At 45.3% G+C, this 17,405-nt stretch overlaps 7 protein-coding genes across 7 annotated transcripts; 5 read left to right on the top strand and 2 right to left on the bottom strand.

Annotated features, from left to right (window-relative positions):
- Positions 1-1,098: 1,098 nt before the first annotated feature.
- Positions 1,099-1,969, top strand: LOC117891338 (isochorismatase domain-containing protein 1). Its single transcript, XM_034796758.1, has 3 exons — positions 1,099-1,257; positions 1,338-1,547; positions 1,611-1,969. The coding sequence occupies exons 1-3, from the start codon at positions 1,135-1,137 to the stop codon at positions 1,902-1,904; spliced, it is 627 nt and encodes a 208-aa protein (XP_034652649.1). The 5' UTR covers positions 1,099-1,134; the 3' UTR covers positions 1,905-1,969.
- A 4-nt stretch (positions 1,970-1,973) lies between these two features.
- Positions 1,974-2,587, bottom strand: LOC117891339 (larval cuticle protein 4-like). Its single transcript, XM_034796759.1, has 2 exons — positions 2,492-2,587; positions 1,974-2,425 (listed from the first exon to the last, which is right to left on the bottom strand). Exons 1-2 carry the CDS (start codon positions 2,501-2,503, stop codon positions 2,003-2,005), a joined length of 435 nt encoding a protein of 144 aa, XP_034652650.1. The 5' UTR covers positions 2,504-2,587; the 3' UTR covers positions 1,974-2,002.
- Positions 2,588-2,678: 91 nt separating this feature from the next.
- LOC117891337 lies at positions 2,679-3,633 on the bottom strand. Its single transcript, XM_034796757.1, has one exon. It carries the CDS (start codon positions 3,622-3,624, stop codon positions 2,860-2,862), a length of 765 nt encoding a protein of 254 aa, XP_034652648.1. The 5' UTR covers positions 3,625-3,633; the 3' UTR covers positions 2,679-2,859.
- A 352-nt stretch (positions 3,634-3,985) lies between these two features.
- LOC117891268 (5'-nucleotidase domain-containing protein 3) lies at positions 3,986-6,182 on the top strand. Its single transcript, XM_034796642.1, has 6 exons — positions 3,986-4,253; positions 4,374-4,777; positions 4,851-5,146; positions 5,207-5,534; positions 5,596-5,747; positions 5,805-6,182. Exons 1-6 carry the CDS (start codon positions 3,986-3,988, stop codon positions 6,007-6,009), a joined length of 1,653 nt encoding a protein of 550 aa, XP_034652533.1. The 3' UTR covers positions 6,010-6,182.
- Positions 6,183-7,067: 885 nt separating this feature from the next.
- Positions 7,068-13,553, top strand: LOC117890440 (cathepsin L). The gene is made up of 4 exons (XM_034795270.1): positions 7,068-7,227; positions 8,161-8,269; positions 12,528-12,742; positions 12,799-13,553. The coding sequence occupies exons 2-4, from the start codon at positions 8,171-8,173 to the stop codon at positions 13,508-13,510; spliced, it is 1,026 nt and encodes a 341-aa protein (XP_034651161.1). The 5' UTR covers positions 7,068-7,227; positions 8,161-8,170; the 3' UTR covers positions 13,511-13,553.
- LOC117890441 lies at positions 10,579-11,378 on the top strand. The gene has a single exon (XM_034795271.1). The coding sequence runs from the start codon at positions 10,815-10,817 to the stop codon at positions 11,001-11,003; it is 189 nt and encodes a 62-aa protein (XP_034651162.1). The 5' UTR covers positions 10,579-10,814; the 3' UTR covers positions 11,004-11,378.
- Positions 13,554-14,457: 904 nt separating the features above from the next.
- LOC117891222 (protein LTV1 homolog) lies at positions 14,458-16,189 on the top strand. Its single transcript, XM_034796567.1, has 2 exons — positions 14,458-14,524; positions 14,583-16,189. The coding sequence occupies exons 1-2, from the start codon at positions 14,522-14,524 to the stop codon at positions 16,077-16,079; spliced, it is 1,500 nt and encodes a 499-aa protein (XP_034652458.1). The 5' UTR covers positions 14,458-14,521; the 3' UTR covers positions 16,080-16,189.
- Positions 16,190-17,405: the final 1,216 nt, after the last annotated feature.

The raw sequence follows: 17,405 nt of genomic DNA, 5'->3' as shown, positions 1-17,405 counted from the left end.
TCATTGAAACGATTCACGTGATGTCTGTGAGTGTGTGGATTGGATGTGGAAAGTTTTCTAATTGGAGGTTCAAAGTTCCAATCGTCTCTCCACACTGACACACATTCCACTGCCAAAATTTCTGCTGAAAGAAGAACTCAAAGTAAAGTAAAAGAAAAGAACAGAAAAGGCAAACCTGTTCTAGCCAAAGTTCGATTACCCCCACTTGATTTTAGGGTATTTATTCTAACAGATAAATTGATTAATAGAAATCGGTATACTTGTATCTGTATCTACTATATTTAGCAGATAACTTTCTACTCCACAACTTAAAGGTTCAAGCTTCAATCACACCCCATTGTGAGTCGCCGAAATCGCGTTGTCATGGTCTGTTTATTGTACCCAATGCCCATAGAATATTAGGTTCATGGAAAAGAATGGACACAGCATAGATCACGTGATAAGCATGCTTTTCTTCAATGGTCTCTTGAGTCATCAATTGATGAGATTCATTTAAAGTCGTTTAGATGGCTTCAAAGCCTGTCGCTTATAGCTTACCATACATTATGTATCAGTATCGAAAAGATAAGATATAATATTGCCAAGATATTGCATGATTCATGCGAGTCAAACTGCTAGCTGCGGGTCTAGGGTCCAAAGAGATTTTTAATTTTTAGTTATATGAGCATGGCATGGGTGGGTAGTACTCATGAACTTATACAGTATTCTGTATGGGTTACTGGCGGTAGTAACAATGCACAGGTGCCATTTTTACTGCTAATTGGTTTCATTAAAATATAATTGTTTTCGTTGGGAGTTGGGTTGTTCTAGAGATCTATAGGAGAGGAAACGGATCTGTCTATGCCCAGGCAATACATTGAAACAATTGGTCCCCGTTTCCTTTAACTGAAGAAATTTAAATATAAATGAAATACGCGCGTTTTAATACCCTGCCTTCAGCTATCGATTGAACGATATATCGTTTAGGAAAGTTAATTATTGCGATCGCGCCATATCGATAGCAGCGTGTTTTCGGCGGGGGTGCTTCAATTAACCGTTTAAGTGTATCGTTTATCATTGAGCCCTGGCAATCAGCTGTTCGTTTAAAGTTTAATAGGCAAAAAAAAACATATTACAATCAAAAACTACACAAAAATGGCCCTGCGACGTTGTCATCTAAATCCGAAGAAAACTTTATTCCTGCTATGCGACATACAGGAAAAGTTTCGGCCTGTTATGCCGCTTTTCGACAACATGATCAAGAATGTTGACAAGTTGGTGAGTCTTGAACTTTGACTAGGAGTCAAACTTCGCTCTTATCTGCGGGGTTTGTTGAGATTAACAAAGTTCCATTGCAGACCAAAGCGGGCAAAGCCTTGGATGTACCACTTATCGTCACCGAGCATTATCCCGAGAAGCTGGGCAAAACTGTGGCCCAGCTGGATGTGAGCCACGCAAAACTGGTGTCCGGTAAGACGCTCTTTAGCATGGTTACACCGGAGGTGAAAGCCGTAATCAAGGATGTCTTTAGCGATAAGCCGGAAGATGTGGTCCTGTACGGCTTGGAGGTTGGTTCCTTATCAAATTTACACAAGCCAAAAACCAAACCTCCCATTTCATTCCTCAAATAGTCGCACATTTGTGTGGAACAGACAGCCATTGATCTCTTGGAGCAGAACATCAACGTATACATTGTGGCGGACTGCTGTTCTTCCAGGCTAAACCAGGATCGGGACTTGGCCTTGGATCGATTGCGCCAGGCTGGCTGTGTGATAACCACCAGCGAGAGCGTGATCTTCGATCTTGTCCGAGATAAGAATAATGCAAAATTCGATGTGATACGCAAGCTGGTCAGTCAGCCCTCGGTGGACATGGAACTGACGCGCTCTGGAGCCGGTCTGCCGGCAGGCACTGCGAAATTGTGAGAAGCCTCTTCTGTGGCTTTATCCCATCCTTTTTTCGTGATGACAAATGCATTTGTATTCAAATCGTACAGAAATGTTTAATATTTGAAGGAGACTCCTCAATGATTACGATGGCTTTGCGGTTTGGTTGGCTGAGGCTTCCTGGGCTGCGAATGGGGATGGACTGGACGGGGCTCTTCCTTGTGCGGATGCGCATCGATGTAGGCCAGGGCCCGGAGAATGGCCTCTGGAGTGGGCGGTGGCGTGGGCAGGAGATCCCCGTGCGGATGATAGCCATTCTCATCGGCCGTGTAGGACACCTTAACGGGCAGTCCCTCCTTGGAGGTGAAGTGATACTCGCCATGGACCTGATGCTCGTCCCCCGCCTCTCCAGCGCCGATGCCATTGGTTATGTCATAGCCGTAGGAGAACTTTCCATGTCCGTCCTCCTTCTTGTACTGCTTCTCCACATGAGCATGCGCATCGTCATCGCTGGAGGTGGCTGTGGCGGTGCATGCGGCAACCAGCAGGACGAGGGCCAACTGAGATGCAAACATTTGGGTGAACAAACAGAGGGACTGTGGCTTCGACTTTCAGCCTTCACTTACGTATTTGAACATTCTGAAAATGTGTGTTGAAGCTAACTGTTGGCCAATGAAATAAGGCCTAAGGCTTATATACTTTCAATCGAAAATGTAAGCCGAACGAGTGCCGAAATTCGAAATTCGAAATTCCTGTGAAACCAGTTGGGAGAGTGTTGTGCTGGCAGATCCACCCGTGAGGTCATAAATTAAATGGAGCTAAATGCTGCCAACGTTTAATTGCACTTGAACACAAACAAATATTTTGTAAATATATAGTCAAGGTCATCACTTGATCTGCTGATCAGTTAATTTAGGGATGAAAGCCGGTGGCAGAACGACGATGTACGTCACACTGATTGGCTTTCCGCCCTGCCCCGGCAACATGTCAAAGCTCAACATGTTACTGTGTGTCCTGTGCGATCCTCTGGTCCTGCCTTTGGGCTGAATACAAGTGCCTGCGGATAGCCGTCTCCTAGTTTATGGTTGCCCAGAATTTTGCCAAAGCCCTTGACCAGGTGATGGTAGGGTTTCTTGTATGGCGAAGAAGCCTTCACCTCCTTCTTCTTCACATCATCCTTTTTGGAAAGAACAGAGGGATAGAGCTGTGCTATTTCTGCATCGATATCGGAATCAAAGGGCTCGTTGGTGACAATGGGATCGATTTCAGCATTCTGGGTAAGTTTCATGCTAAATTTCTCATGGCATTTCTCGGCTTCCTTAAGGGCCGTGGACACTAACTGATTCATGTCCCAGGACACGTCCAGCTTGGACTTGATTTCATCGGATATGGTATCGTCTTTCTTTGAAGAGAAAAGCCTGCGAAACATGTTCTTCATTTCGTCTGAGTTCGGTTCGTCAAAGGAGCGCACGAGTCGATCGTTGTCCGTCACAGCGGAGTCATTTTCCTTAATCGCATTTCCCGTTTTGGCTTCGACGGGATCTGTTTCTCGGTCAAAATTCAGCTTTGGAGCATACTGAAGGACATTGGGCAGGTACCCTCGACTCTCCAGGTAACCAATCGGGGACTGCCAGTTGTCTATGAGGTCTTGAACAATTGTTTCTGCGGAGTTCTGATAGTTGAGAACTTTTAAATTATCCGCAGTGGCGGTATAAAATATAATAAAATGTAGAATATACGAAATCATTGTAACAGCCATACTTTGAAATTGAAATGATTAGCCTGCTATCGAATAATTTTTGAACATGGAATACGCTGGCAGTTAACAGGAGTAGCTGCATTGAAGAGAATTTAATGATGAATCGAATAAAATTATATTTTTAGCGCGGGGAGTCCTAACTAGCTGGTAATATTAAACAGAAGATCAAATTCGAGGAAAATGATTTCAGATTTACGGTATATATACAGTATATTTTGAAAATGCAAGGGTATATCTCGGTATATTTCCTATGGTCTGTCGGTCTATTTTATCGTTAAAACCGCGGTCACACTTTAGTACATAACAACTGGACTTAATTGGCAATTGAAAAACAACAACAAAAACAATCAAATCAAGTTAAATGTGTACTGCAGCTGGTCAAATTTTCAGCGCCTTATTGAGACAAAGTTTGCTCCTGCGTAATGTGTACGCGGTCAGGTCGATATCAGAACCGAGATCCCAATCGGAATCCCGCGCCTTGAGCACGGATTCTGGAGCAGCCGTTACAAGGGCTTCTCCTGCAGCGCCAGGAACCCCCACTGTAACCGCTGCCCTAGCTCAAATATCGAATCCAAAAACCGTGAGTGATTACAAAGAGCTGTACGAAACCACAAAAAAGAAGTTTCAATGTAAGCCTTAACCTGTCGCAGCGTTGGCATGTGCAGTTCGTGTGCACAATTCTATAAATAGCCGCCCACCCCCCCAGCAATGTGCTCCAAATTCACATACACACGTGTTGACCTTTGCAGCCAAAAAGCTACCCGTGGATGTGCATCCAGATGCTGTGTTCGCGTGCAACGAGCTGGACCTGAGTGAGGTGCAGGTGTATGGCTTCGACTATGACTACACCCTGGCCTGCTACAAGCCCATTCTGGAAGATCTTCTGTACAATTTGGCTAGGGAGATGCTGGTGAAGCGTTTCAGGTATCCCGAGGAAATTTTGGATCTGGAGTACGAGCCGAACTTCGCTGTGCGCGGGCTGCACTATGATGTGGAGAAGGGACTGCTGGTCAAGCTGGACTCGTTCCTGCAGCTGCAGCTGGGCTCCGTCTACCGGGGGCGAACAAAAGTCGGGGCCGACGAGGTGCTCAATCTATATCACAACCGGCTACTGCCCATTGCCTATGTCGAAGGGCCAAACAATAGCTACAGGGTGAGAAACCATTTTGGTCTGGAGTAAGCAGCAATCAGGAGTGTTATTTATTCCTTTCCCTTCCCTTTTGCAGCACAATACCAACTCGAAGATGGTTCAGCTGGCTGATCTGTTTTCGGTACCTGAAATGTGCCTCCTGTGCAATGTAATCGAATATTTCGAGCGTAATCGCATCGACTACAACCCGGAAATAGTTTTCCATGACACACGAACTGCCATGGGCTCTTGCCATCCCATTATGCATGGCAAAGTGATGGTAAACACCGCCAAGTACATTGAACGCAATCCCAAGCTGGTCAAGTTCTTTGAGAAACTGCAGAAAGCAGGAAAGAATCTCTTTTTGGTCACCAACAGTCCGTTCTCCTTTGTGTGAGTATCAGTCCCTTGATTGCCCAAGTAGATGATAAAAATTGTGTTTTCGTTTTGCAGGAACTGCGGCATGACATTTCTTGTGGGCGCCAATTGGAGAGACTTCTTCGATGTGGTTATTGTGCAGGCGCGCAAGCCAAAGTTCTTCACCGACGAATCTCGCCCCATAAGGCTCTTTGATGAGAAGACGAGATCCCATCTGTGGGATCGTGTCTTTAATTTGGAAAAGGGTAAAATATATTACGAAGGCTCTGTGCGACAGCTGCAGGAACTGAAGGGCTGGCGCGGCCATTCGGTGCTTTATTTTGGCGATCATCCGTACAGTGACCTGGCGGACGTCACGCTGAAGCACAGCTGGCGGACAGGTGCAATCATCAGTGAGCTAGCGGTGGGTATAGAGTACAATCCGGGTTATTAGGATGACTTTATTCACAATGAATCATTTGCAGCATGAAATCAAGACCCTTAACCGAGAGGACTTCAAGATGAGCGCCAACTGGCTTCAGATGCTGACGCAGCTCATCGAGGAGACACAGGATGACGAGAGTGAGCCCGCCCAGGCTTGCCATCGCGAATGGATGGAGGAGCGGGATCAGTTGCGGTACGAAAAACGCTTAACATTTTAATGCACAGCCATAATCATTCTGTCACTTTGCAGCAACAAAACCAAGAACGTGTTCAACGAGCAGTTCGGGAGTGTGTTCCGCACGTACCACAATCCAACGTACTTCTCGAGGCGGCTGTTCCGATTTGCCGACATCTACACAAGTGACATAACCAACTTGCTCAAGTTCTCGACCACGCATACGTTTTATCCGCGTCGTGGCGTGATGCCCCACGAATATGCCTCGCACTTTATTTAGACAGGAGGACAGGTTGGCCTGATGCCTGGTTGGCAAGATGTTTAGTTTATGTAGTCGTAGGAAAAAAAGTGCCAGTGCTCCAGCATGCTTGTAGCTCGAAACTAGTGGAATTTATATTGTGTATAGCGTTATTTACATTGTTGCTCAATTAAATCGTTGTAAAAGTTCTTGAAGATCGCAATGTACTCACCGTCCTCGTACTCCAGCTTTACCCTTATATCTTTTAGCTGATGATTGATACAATGCCCATGGGGCTGACATAGTTTACGGAGTTGTTGACGGAATGGCAGCGCACATCAGGCTGGAGGCGCATTGTTGCCTCAGCTCAAGGGCCATACGGCAGTTGGCCTACTTTTGCCTTGCTGTATGGCTTCCTTGGCAACCATGTAGCTGCCAGACACTTTGACGCTGAAATATTGACAACAGCTTAGAACGGACCACAGGAAAGGTAAAGGCACCTAAAGTTCTCGAATGGAATCGTTTTTGTCTTGAATTCTCCTTGCCTAGTGCCCCAGTTTTGCGGGAAAGCCGAATTCCTGTAATCTTCTGGCAGAACTTGTGCCATCCGGTGCGTCTGCTCGTCCTGTTGCCTGCGCCAAACGTTTAATTATGGGATGGGTTCTACGGCGGAGATCAACGTCACCAACAAAACAATTCAGTTTGAGCTGCAAACCTTTTTAAATTGTATTTATACATTTTTTAAGATTATGGAGGGAAAAAAAATTAACCCATTGTCGCCCACGAGGTATTTAAATTAACGAGCGAATATTATGGAATTAGAAAAAGGTTACCACAGTTCAGGTGAAAGATATCGTGGTCGTTTATTTATTGTAAGTATGTGGGAAAGTGTAGATCTACAAGAAGACTTTACGAATGTTGTTATTTCAGCGGTTTAACTCAAGTTGTGCAATTGTTTAAATAGAGCGGGGTTAAGCTAAGTTATTTTTTCGTTGGTATATTTACGGTATCTTTTAATATCCCAGACGTATATATTAATCATAAATACGCGGCCACACTGGCACAGATTTTTCTTTGGAGCAACAATTTGATTTAATTTTAATAAACAACGAAAAGTCTTTGGGTGCAGAGCTAATTGCGACTTTGAATAGGGAAACGAATTAAAGAATAATTGCACCACAGTACATTGTGATTGTCGCTTATAAAACCAATTATAACAGTAAAGTGATTTGTTGCGCGTTTAGCGGCGTAGTTCCAGTGGTAAGTGAAATAAATATAAATCTCGTCTAGTGCCTGCATATTTAACAGCATCTGATTAGGGAAACTCTTAAAACAAATTGCGTCATGCACTTTCCATCCCCCAAGTCCCTTTCGTATATGTATGTGTTTGTTGGTGTCAACAACTTATTGGAATAAATAATGCATTCCAGCAGCATCTAGCAGAGTCAGCTGCTTTGTTGTTTAGTGATTATATTCTATTCTTTCCCTGTTCCGCATATTCTGTTGCGCTGCTCTTTCGCTTAGCTTAGCTCTTCTTTGTTTAGTTTTTATTGCGCGAGACGGCCATTTCTGCGTTTCAACAAACAGACGCACTTTGAGTTTTGCCCTCCCTCTCTTTGTATTGACCTATTTTTGCTTTCCATTTGTCTGCTGTTTGCTTTATCTACCGTTTGGTTATTTACAACAACAGTTAAGGTAGATGATTCACCTTGAAAACAATTTCAAAACCAGTTTTTGGCCCTCGAACTTGGCACAAATGATTATTGCAACAATAGTAACAATTTTATCAAATGCGTCTCACGTTTTGTTTTCGAAACGAGCTACAAGATCGCAAAAACAATTGCAACAAATATGGCAGACGAGACTCTTAAAAACCACACAACACACACACACACACTTGCAGAGAGAGAGATGAGATAGCAAAGAGCGGCGCAAAGTGGAATGGCCGATTAGATAGCGGGTATTGTTCGAATTCGAATTCGAAAACTAAGCTAACAAAACAAAGCAAAACTCCCCCGATTGCTTGCCGATCCGCCCTGCCCACTGTATTAGTCAGCATACAATTAAAAATGTATTAACTTAAACCAGTAAAAGCCCCTTCCCCTGGAGAGAGTACATGTCTGAGTCTTGTGGACAGCTGGACACAACTTCACGTGATTGAATGATGTTTGCTAATTGTGTTAAATTTTACAGATTATATAAAATGCGGACAGCATTGATTCTCTCTCTCCTGGCCCTGGTGGCAGTTGCGCAGGCCGTATCCCCTGCCGAGGTCATAAAGGAGGAATGGCACACCTTCAAGGTGAGTACTGTTTTCCGATCCGGCGATATGTCACCCAGGAAATCCGAGCTCAGCAAGTGTTTTGTGACAGGAGGGGGGCCAGCAGCGGCTTTGTGGCGATGATTAATATTTTGTTGGTCTTTTGTTTGCATAGTTGGACTGCTTTCTCATTGTCTTTCGCTGCATATGATGCTTTTCCCGATTGCGGTTGCCTTTCGAGGGCGGCGTGCTGAGTCACGAGTGAATGCACTGCACTGGGCATGCATCAGCTCCATTATAGAACCCAGCAGATAGCAGTCCAGGCTTGTCTTGGACTCGGTCACATGCTTGCTCACATGACAGCCGCTTAGTCCATCCGCAAACGTTGTCATCTGACAGACCGCCTACTATTTCTGTGGTGCCGTCGCGGGTTAGTCCGATGGCGATAAGCCGCGGCTTGTGCTCTGACTGGGCCACTGATAAGCCGGCCTGCGACCCATTCATGCATTGTACTTTTTTTTTTTTCGCAACCATTTCCTAATCATCATTGCGACCATTAATGTCGCAGGCTTGTGCTGTTCTGTTCCCCTTACCCCGTTCTGAATCATTTGCACCGCTTAATGGTTTGTGTAAGAGTAAGAATCGGCCCCTATTCTCATCCATATCAATTGATTTGCAATGCGACTGGACTGTACCCATTGTGGGGATCTATTTGCTTATCAGTCTGTAAGTCAATTGAAAGGTTTACGACTCGAGCTAAGCGAAAAACAATTGTTTCTGTCTGTGTACTCAAAAACACAGAGAATTTAGTATATTCATGTACTGGCGTGCCATGCACCATTAACTGTTGTCCCCAATGTATAATTATAAATTAGTTGTGCTGATATCATGTGATGAGCTAAATAATTGCCATGGATATTTCTTACACCCTATAAGTACACATACATATGCATATATTTCGTTGCATTAGTTTTCATTTTAAATATTCCCGCCATATTAGCAGAGGGATTTTATTCTTGTTGTTGTCAGCCAAACAGCTGTTTTGTTTGCAGCGTACGGTCACACTCGTAAAAAAGTGCTGCCCATAATTGTGCTCCGTTGCTGAATAAAAAGCCGCGCTGTTCAAATTCATATACGCTTGCTATAGTCTTTAGTCCCGCTTCAGCGAAACTTTAATCTCACAGTGCAGTCCGAAGTTCTGGAGTCAGCTGCTTGCACATTTACATATTTACAGTTGCATGGCTGCCATTTTGTCTGAGATAAGCTTACAATTAGTTTATATTATTTTTTGTATTTAATGCGCTTCCACGAACAACAACACTAACTAATCTAATAGAAACGAAACGGTTGGGATAAGTCGGAAATGCGGCGTGACGCACGGGATCGCTCCGCTTATCAAATTGGCACTTTGTTTTCGTTTGTGATGGGGGGCAAAGAATTGAAGCAGAGAGCTTTTGGCTCTCACAGAGCAACAAGAATATGCTAGAGAGAGGCAAAGGCAGAGAGGCGGGCGCGAGCGCGATATTTTGAGCGACAAGTGCACAAAAAAGCACCGCACCGAAAAATCGACAAGTGGCGAAACTAATTCGCTGACTGGCCAAAGACGACAGCAATGATAATGATATAAGTACCCTATGAATGGTATGTTTCATAGGCGGATATAAAGATATATGTATATGTAGGTGCTCCAACCGGTTGGTGTGGCCAATGTTTTCATACATTTGATAACATCCTTATAAATCATCCGCTCCGCCTATACAAATTTGCCAAAACGGAAACCGGTTCGGGTGTTTGAATTCGTTCTGCGCGCGCTGCACAAAACGAAATACGAATTCGAGTACGTACCGTCCCACGAACAACTTGAAATAGTTGTTGATATTTTTGAGTGTGTGTGTTTTTACGTACGTCTGTGTGTGTATGCGCTCGGAACAGGCAACCGTTTGCATGATGAAACTGTACAAGGTGGTCTCATCGGCAAAGTGTAGTCAACTAACTATGCTGTTAAGAAGATGTGCTGCGTAGTAAGTGTGAGTGAAACGACGTTAGAGTGTGCTGATTAACCCTTAGATGGCATGGGGTTTAATATTGCCCATTACAAGAAAAATAGTTGCAGTTTAATTGAAGACTCCTTATTCTAATATAAACTCTACATTTCTTGCTGCAAAAACTGAAAAGTAATTTTTCCTGCGTGCAAGGGTTTATATTTATATTTATACTCAAACCTTCATGTCAAAAAACGAACACGCACTGAAAAATAATTGAGGCAAGCGACGAGACCACCTTGTATACTTCCATCATGCTCGAAACCGTTGGTGGTGGTTGCTATTTTTATTATTCCCGCCCGACACTGAGCAAGCGGCAGCCCGAGAGAGCAGAGCAGAGCACACAAGCAGCAGAAGCGAGAGAAGCCACCTTGGGAGAGGAAAAGAAATTAAAGGAGCCGAGAGCACGAAAGGCATCCATCCCATTCACCATCGAAAAGAAAAAGCACGCGCGTCATCGCAAACGAAAACGTGTTGGCTAGATAGCCAGCGAATTGCCGGAAAATTACATAAAATTGGAATAGAAAAAGAAGTACAACTGAACCATGGCCAGTGGGAGTCCGAATGACCTAAACGTGACAGTAGATGTGGTTCTGCCCACACTCTTGGTGGTGGCCATGCTCGTGATAAACGGCTTTGTGTTCCACTTCATCATGCGAAAACGTCGCCAGTGGAAGGAAACGTTGGGCGCTGTGGAATCGGGCTCTCCCGACATTGAGATGGAGCACCTGTAGAGCCTGTAGAGCATCGATCTGGAGCTAGCCCGTTTGTGAGAACAAATTCGCCTTAGCCGTTGGGTTAACTAAGATACTCAGCATCGTCCAAGCTCAACTGCAAACGCAATGCCTGTCCTGCCCTGCCGCCCATCCATCAACCCCACAGCTAAAGTGCTAAACAGATCAATAGGCAAATGGGTGTCGTCTCGTCTCGCGGGAATGCCACTCAAATCTTGCCTATACTATAGATAGCACATACTATACAGAGTGTATACGCCGAGTACCTTTAGATAATTCACGTGCATTTAATTACGGTTTCTACGTTTGTAAGCGCTCATCTTATTTCTCGCCATTAAATTTTCTACAAAATATACAACAACAATAAAAAATGTGTGAATTTTGCTATAACAACTCCGAGACTCGACAACAAAGCAACCAAGAAAAAAAACAAAAATCGATGGACGGTTAACGATTTATGCTGTGAAAAGGCTTCCCCACTTGAACTCTATGGAATGGATGGATGGATGTGGTCTGCATGTCTGAAATTCGTATCAATTATGTCAATTATACGAGTCAAGCCAGCCGAAACACGCACTGACATGGATGGGGGGCGACAATTGTTGCCTGGTCCATGATGCTGAAGCTGTCTGTTTGCCTGTCTGTTATGATTATGTATGGGGTTCCCACTGTAATTTACTTGATGTCTGTTCCGAGTAAACTAGATTCTGGGTTGCCCCTAACTAAAGTTCGTTATTTATTTCATTATCTTAACTGTATTTTCCGCCTTGAATTCTGTCACGTTCGCTTCAGTGCAAACAAAGCTGTTTGTGTCGCGCCGTCTGTAATGGATATCCATGGTGCGAGCTCTATTCTGCTCTTTCACATTATCATTTGTAGAATTTTCGTTCTATTTCCGTTGTGTGTAAACATGCGGGCTAGACAACAAACAACCCCCACGGAAATTAATGCTAGGGGACCAATGACCAATGCATCGATAGAAACACGCACAGAATGCACACACTTTGGCCATGCTGAAATTGTCTGTCTCCCTGTCTTCGTTTACTACCTGGAACCATTAACACCACTTCGTTCGCAGTTTCTGGGAGGCAATCGTAAAGAATTTAATGGCTATGCTGTGTTTATGGGCTCTGGCTACTGTTGCTGGCTAACCGCTGGCAGGCTGACAGTTTGGACAGCTCGTGCCAGGTTAGTTTGTCTGTGATAAGGTTATCTCAAGATTTGGAACTATTTAATGGTTGAGAGATGGAAGGTGGCTCGTAAATCCAACCCAGTTTACGTAAATGCCAGATTTGCTACACCGTTTTTCGACTCTGAACAACCAGTCCAATTGCATTCTACTTGGGAGCTAGCACTGGGAGGGCTGTGCTGTACGTATCTAATCGTACCACATAGCATGACTTGAATATTGATTTATTAAAACAATTGCCTAGATAAGGAGGGGAAACCTGCCTGCCTGCTGCCGATAAGGGTACACATTCAGATGCATGTAGAAATATTCAACAATGTGTTTACCATTCACAGCTGGAGCACCGCAAGAACTACCAAGACGAGACGGAGGAACGCTTCCGCCAGAAGATCTTCAATGAGAACAAGCACAAGATCGCCAAGCACAACCAGCGATATGCCACCGGTGAGGTGAGCTTCAAGATGGCAGTCAACAAGTACGCCGATATGCTGCACCACGAGTTCCACACCACGATGAACGGCTTCAACTACACCCTGCACAAGCAGCTGCGGTAAGAAAGAACAAAAGGTTTCGCTCTCCAATGCTAATGTCTTATTTTATTTGCAGCGCTGCCGATGATAGCTTCAAGGGTGTGACCTTCATCTCGCCGGAGCATGTGACGCTGCCCAAGTCAGTGGACTGGCGCACCAAGGGCGCTGTCACCGATGTCAAGGATCAGGGCCACTGCGGCAGCTGCTGGGCCTTCTCCAGCACTGGCGCCTTGGAGGGACAGCATTACCGCAAGTCGGGCGTGTTGGTGTCTCTGTCCGAGCAGAATCTGGTGGACTGCTCGACGAAGTATGGCAACAATGGCTGCAATGGTGGACTCATGGACAATGCCTTCCGCTACATCAAGGACAATGGCGGCATCGATACCGAGAAGTCCTATCCGTATGAGGCCATCGATGACTCTTGCCACTTCAACAAGGGCACGATCGGAGCCACAGATCGCGGATTCACTGACATTCCCCAGGGCAATGAGAAGAAGATGGCGGAGGCAGTGGCCACCATTGGGCCCGTCGCCGTTGCCATCGATGCCTCTCACGAGTCGTTCCAGTTCTACTCCGAGGGAGTCTACAATGAACCTCAGTGCGACGCCCAGAACTTGGATCATGGTGTGCTTGTTGTTGGCTTCGGCACCGACGAGTCCGGCGAGGACTACTGGCTGGTGAAGAACTCCTGGGGCACCACCTGGGGCGACAAGGGCTTCATCAAGATGCTGCGCAACAAGGATAACCAGTGCGGCATTGCCTCTGCTTCCAGCTACCCCCTGGTCTAGTCTGGCACTTTTGTACTACCCCCACAGCCTCTATATGATAAACACAACACAAATTCACACAAGCATCTCAAAAGAAACTAACAATTAGCCAATATCTTATCTTATCCTTTGAATTCTTACACTACTTATCCCCCCATCACATTTCATTATAACTTCTGCCATGGAAACCCATTACAAAAGCTGCATTTTATGTTGATGTTTGTACATGAAAAATGAATAAAAATTAGGAAATATATTGAAAAGTTTACGTTACATTACGGCGAGGAGAGACTTAAAGCAACTGGGAAGGAAATGGTGAAGGTTTTTGCCCACCGTTTGCTGAACTGGAAGGCTGATGCATTGGTATGGGATGTACACCACGCGGCGTAGTAGAGAGAGGGAGAGGGTGCGCGGAGAACTAACCCGAAAACTTTTAACTAATTCCTAATAACACACCTGCTAATGTTCCATAAGTGGAGATATTTATGTAGTTTTAATTCAAATTGCTCGCCCCATAAGTGCTGAGATATGGCAGCCTCAATGGTGGCACTCCACTTTTCACTACACTACACTACACTATTTGTCAAATGAAAGGCCATATTTTGGTATTCTTTTGTGGGTTTTGCGGTATCAGCACATGTGTCTCTTTTAATAATTTACATACACTTACATACTGAAGCAAAAGCTCCCTTGCTTCCAGAAGGGGTGATTTGAATGAAAAATTAAAATACAAATTTGTAAAATATAAGGTCATAAGGTATACAATAGAATAAAAAAGAGTATTTATAATATGCCAAATTGGTTCTTCAATTGGATTAAATTATTGTTTCAGTGTTAAAAGACTTTGCAAGCTATTAAAATCAAATAGAACATCAAAATCGAGGAATATGATTTAATACTACGGTATATTTTTAAAAAGAGAATGTATATTTTGGTATATTTTATCGATAATTCCGCGGTAGGTCACACTGTTCATCAGCACATGTGTCTCTGGTTCTGTTGACAACATTTTGTATCAAAAACAATCTAAAAATGGTAAGTCTGAGCCCCTAACTAATACCTACTACATAATTAATAACTGTGCGTCTTTTAGGTAAAGGGCAAGAAACCTTACATTGACCGCAAGAAGGCGGTAACCTTTCATTTGGTTCATCGCAGTCAGCACGATCCACTTGTCACCGACGAAAATGCGCCGCAGCGTGTGCTCTTGGAGGCGGCTGCCAGGCAGCGAGAGTCGCAGGCCAAAAAGAAGGAAGAGGCCCCAGCGGATCCCGCAAAGCGTCAGGAGGAGCAGAAGAAATTCGGCATTCACTTTGATGACGACTACGACTACTTGCAGCACATGAAGAAACGTGAGAACGATGTGGTCTGGGAGTACATGGAGAATCCAAACCATGCCAAGAAGCGCCAGGAGGACGAAAAGCCGTCTACAGCTCCGAAGCTAGTTTTGCCCAGTTCGGTTTTTGCCAGTGAATTTGAAGAGAAGGAGGGAATGCTGAACAAGGCCGCTCCCCAATCGTTGCGCTTGGACTGGGATCCAGATGTGGTGGCGGCACTGGATAGCGATTGCGAGAATGAAGAGCTGGAGGATGATTTTGTTATGCAGGCAATGGGCGGTGAGGGTGATGAAGATGACGATGACGAGGAGCAGGATTGGACCGACGAAGAGGATGGCGGTGATGAGGACATGGACTTTGATTCCGACAATATGAATGAGGACGAAGACGAGGATGAGCTAATGGACCGCCTAGCGCCTTTGATGCGTGAACGTCGCTTCGATGACGAGGAAGTCAAGTCACGCTTCACAGAGTACTCCATGTCGTCCAGTGTCATTCGTCGCAATGAGCAGCTCTCCTTGCTGGACGACCGCTTCGAGAAGTTCTATGCCAGCTACGATGATCCCGAGCTGGGCGACCTGGCCCTGGAAGATATCGAAGGCAATTGGCACCAGAAGCACCCGGTCGTCATGCAATGCTTCCAGGAATTCAAAAAAAAGAACAAAACAATCGACTACAACAAAGAATGGGATCGCGAGCGCATTGCGAAGTACCGGAATGTGGTCGAGGGCGAAGAGGACCCCAATGAGGAGCTCGTCGAATACGAAGTGGATGATCCCAAGCAAAAGAAGTGGGACTGTGAGTCCATTCTGTCAACCTACTCCAATATCTACAATCATCCAAAGTTGATCGATGAGCCAAGGCGTAGCCGTCGCTCCAGCGCCAGTTCCGCCCCAGAGCCCATACAGATCGATCCCAAGACCGGACTGCCTGTCAATGTACTGCGCGGTGGCGTTGATGGCCAGCTCACAGCCAAAGCACTGGCCAATCTGGCTGATGACTCGAACGCTGCAACAGGCCCAAAGTCGCTGTGCGCCAAGTCGGTGCTTTCGACTCTGAGTGTCCTGTCCATACGCCCCAAGGACGAGTCTGCCGAGGAGAAGAAGGAGAGGAAGCGTCTGCTAAAGGACTACCGAAACGAGCGACGCATCGAGAAGAAGGCCAACACAGAGGCCTTCAAGGATGAGAAGAAGCGGCAAACGCACGTCAAGATCAACCAGCGAACCAACCAGCAAGGCGCCACAATTGTCTAGCTTAAGTTCCCGGCTCAGTTCTTTAGGTTTAAATATGAATTGTTGTGCACACACATGGCGTATGTATAAAGTGATATCTATATGAGGAGTAAAAGCCACTCACTGTCTCTCTTCGCACCGTTAAACTGTTGCCTCTGACGAATATGGCCTGATGACTGACGAAAAAGTGTACGAGTTTGATGGCAATGCTTCTGCCGGGATGGGGAATTGGACACTAGATGTCAGGCTTTGGTTGGTTGGCGTCATCGTCAGTTGTCTGCTGGCCATTAATCAAAGTGGCTGCCTGCGCCACACGCGCTGCCAGCTCCGTGCTGTGCGTGCCACGCAAAGCTGGAATACGAACCACTATGCGGTGTCGTGATACCCTGGCGAGGATATGCCGCTTTGGCTGGGCTTTCCAATAACCAAAAATGCCCCAACTGACGCGGATAGAGTGGCAGATAACAAGAGACTTGACTTGGCCTGCCATGCATCAATTAGCTCAGCACTAAAACGGGCTGACTGTCGCACTGCCTAACTGACTGTTGACTGCTGACGATTCGCGAATCGTTCGTCAGTCGAACATAAAACGGAAAAATAAAAATAAAGTTAATTTCATTGTCAGTTTTTGGCGAACAATACAACAAGGAGAATGAGAAAGCCATAACAAAATGCCACTTTACCTTGCCCCATGACTGGATGTCGTCTCCATGTGCAGTTTATTTGTACAGACATCTGTGTGGTATGGTGGGTATATCCGTATGTGCTCATGAGTGTAATTGTCTTTGTATATTATAGTTAGTCCTACAAACGCGATTTGTATTTACATTGCCATATAGAAATTTCCCACGAGGCATGGGGCCTGGGGGGACCAGGGAAGTAAGGCCTTGTTTTCCAGCCCTTTGGCGTACGGCTGTTACCATAGTTAATGGAAGGTTGGCCTAGCCCTAGCCCTAGCCCTAGCCCCAGGCACCGCACCGTGCCAGTGCCACTGCCAGTTGGCGGTTGTGTTGCCTGTTTTGGTTATTTTGTGGAAAACATCAAGTCAAATCGCATGCACTTCAGTGGAAAAACCCGATCAGCTGTTACATGTGAACATATGTTCCATTTTTGGATAATTATACAAAGAATTAACACAGTTGATCCCTTCACCAGAACTGAGTAATGTAAATGGCAATGGAGATTGGAAATTTCCAAACACAATTTCCATGGGAATCCAACACCAATTTGCAACCGAACTGCACTCGTGCTCATGCTCCTTCCTTTGCGGCCCCCGGACCAAGCCAAAGCCAAGCCAGAGCCAAACTCCTTGTAAATGGAAACCAGTCCCGTTACAGTTGGTTGTCG

The sequence above is a fragment of the Drosophila subobscura genome, chromosome E (assembly GCF_008121235.1).
Source record: "Drosophila subobscura isolate 14011-0131.10 chromosome E, UCBerk_Dsub_1.0, whole genome shotgun sequence".
In the NCBI taxonomy this organism is placed as follows: domain Eukaryota; kingdom Metazoa; phylum Arthropoda; class Insecta; order Diptera; family Drosophilidae; genus Drosophila; species Drosophila subobscura.
The sequence above is the reverse complement of the archived record's forward strand: the minus strand, read 5'-3'. Positions and strand labels throughout refer to the sequence as shown.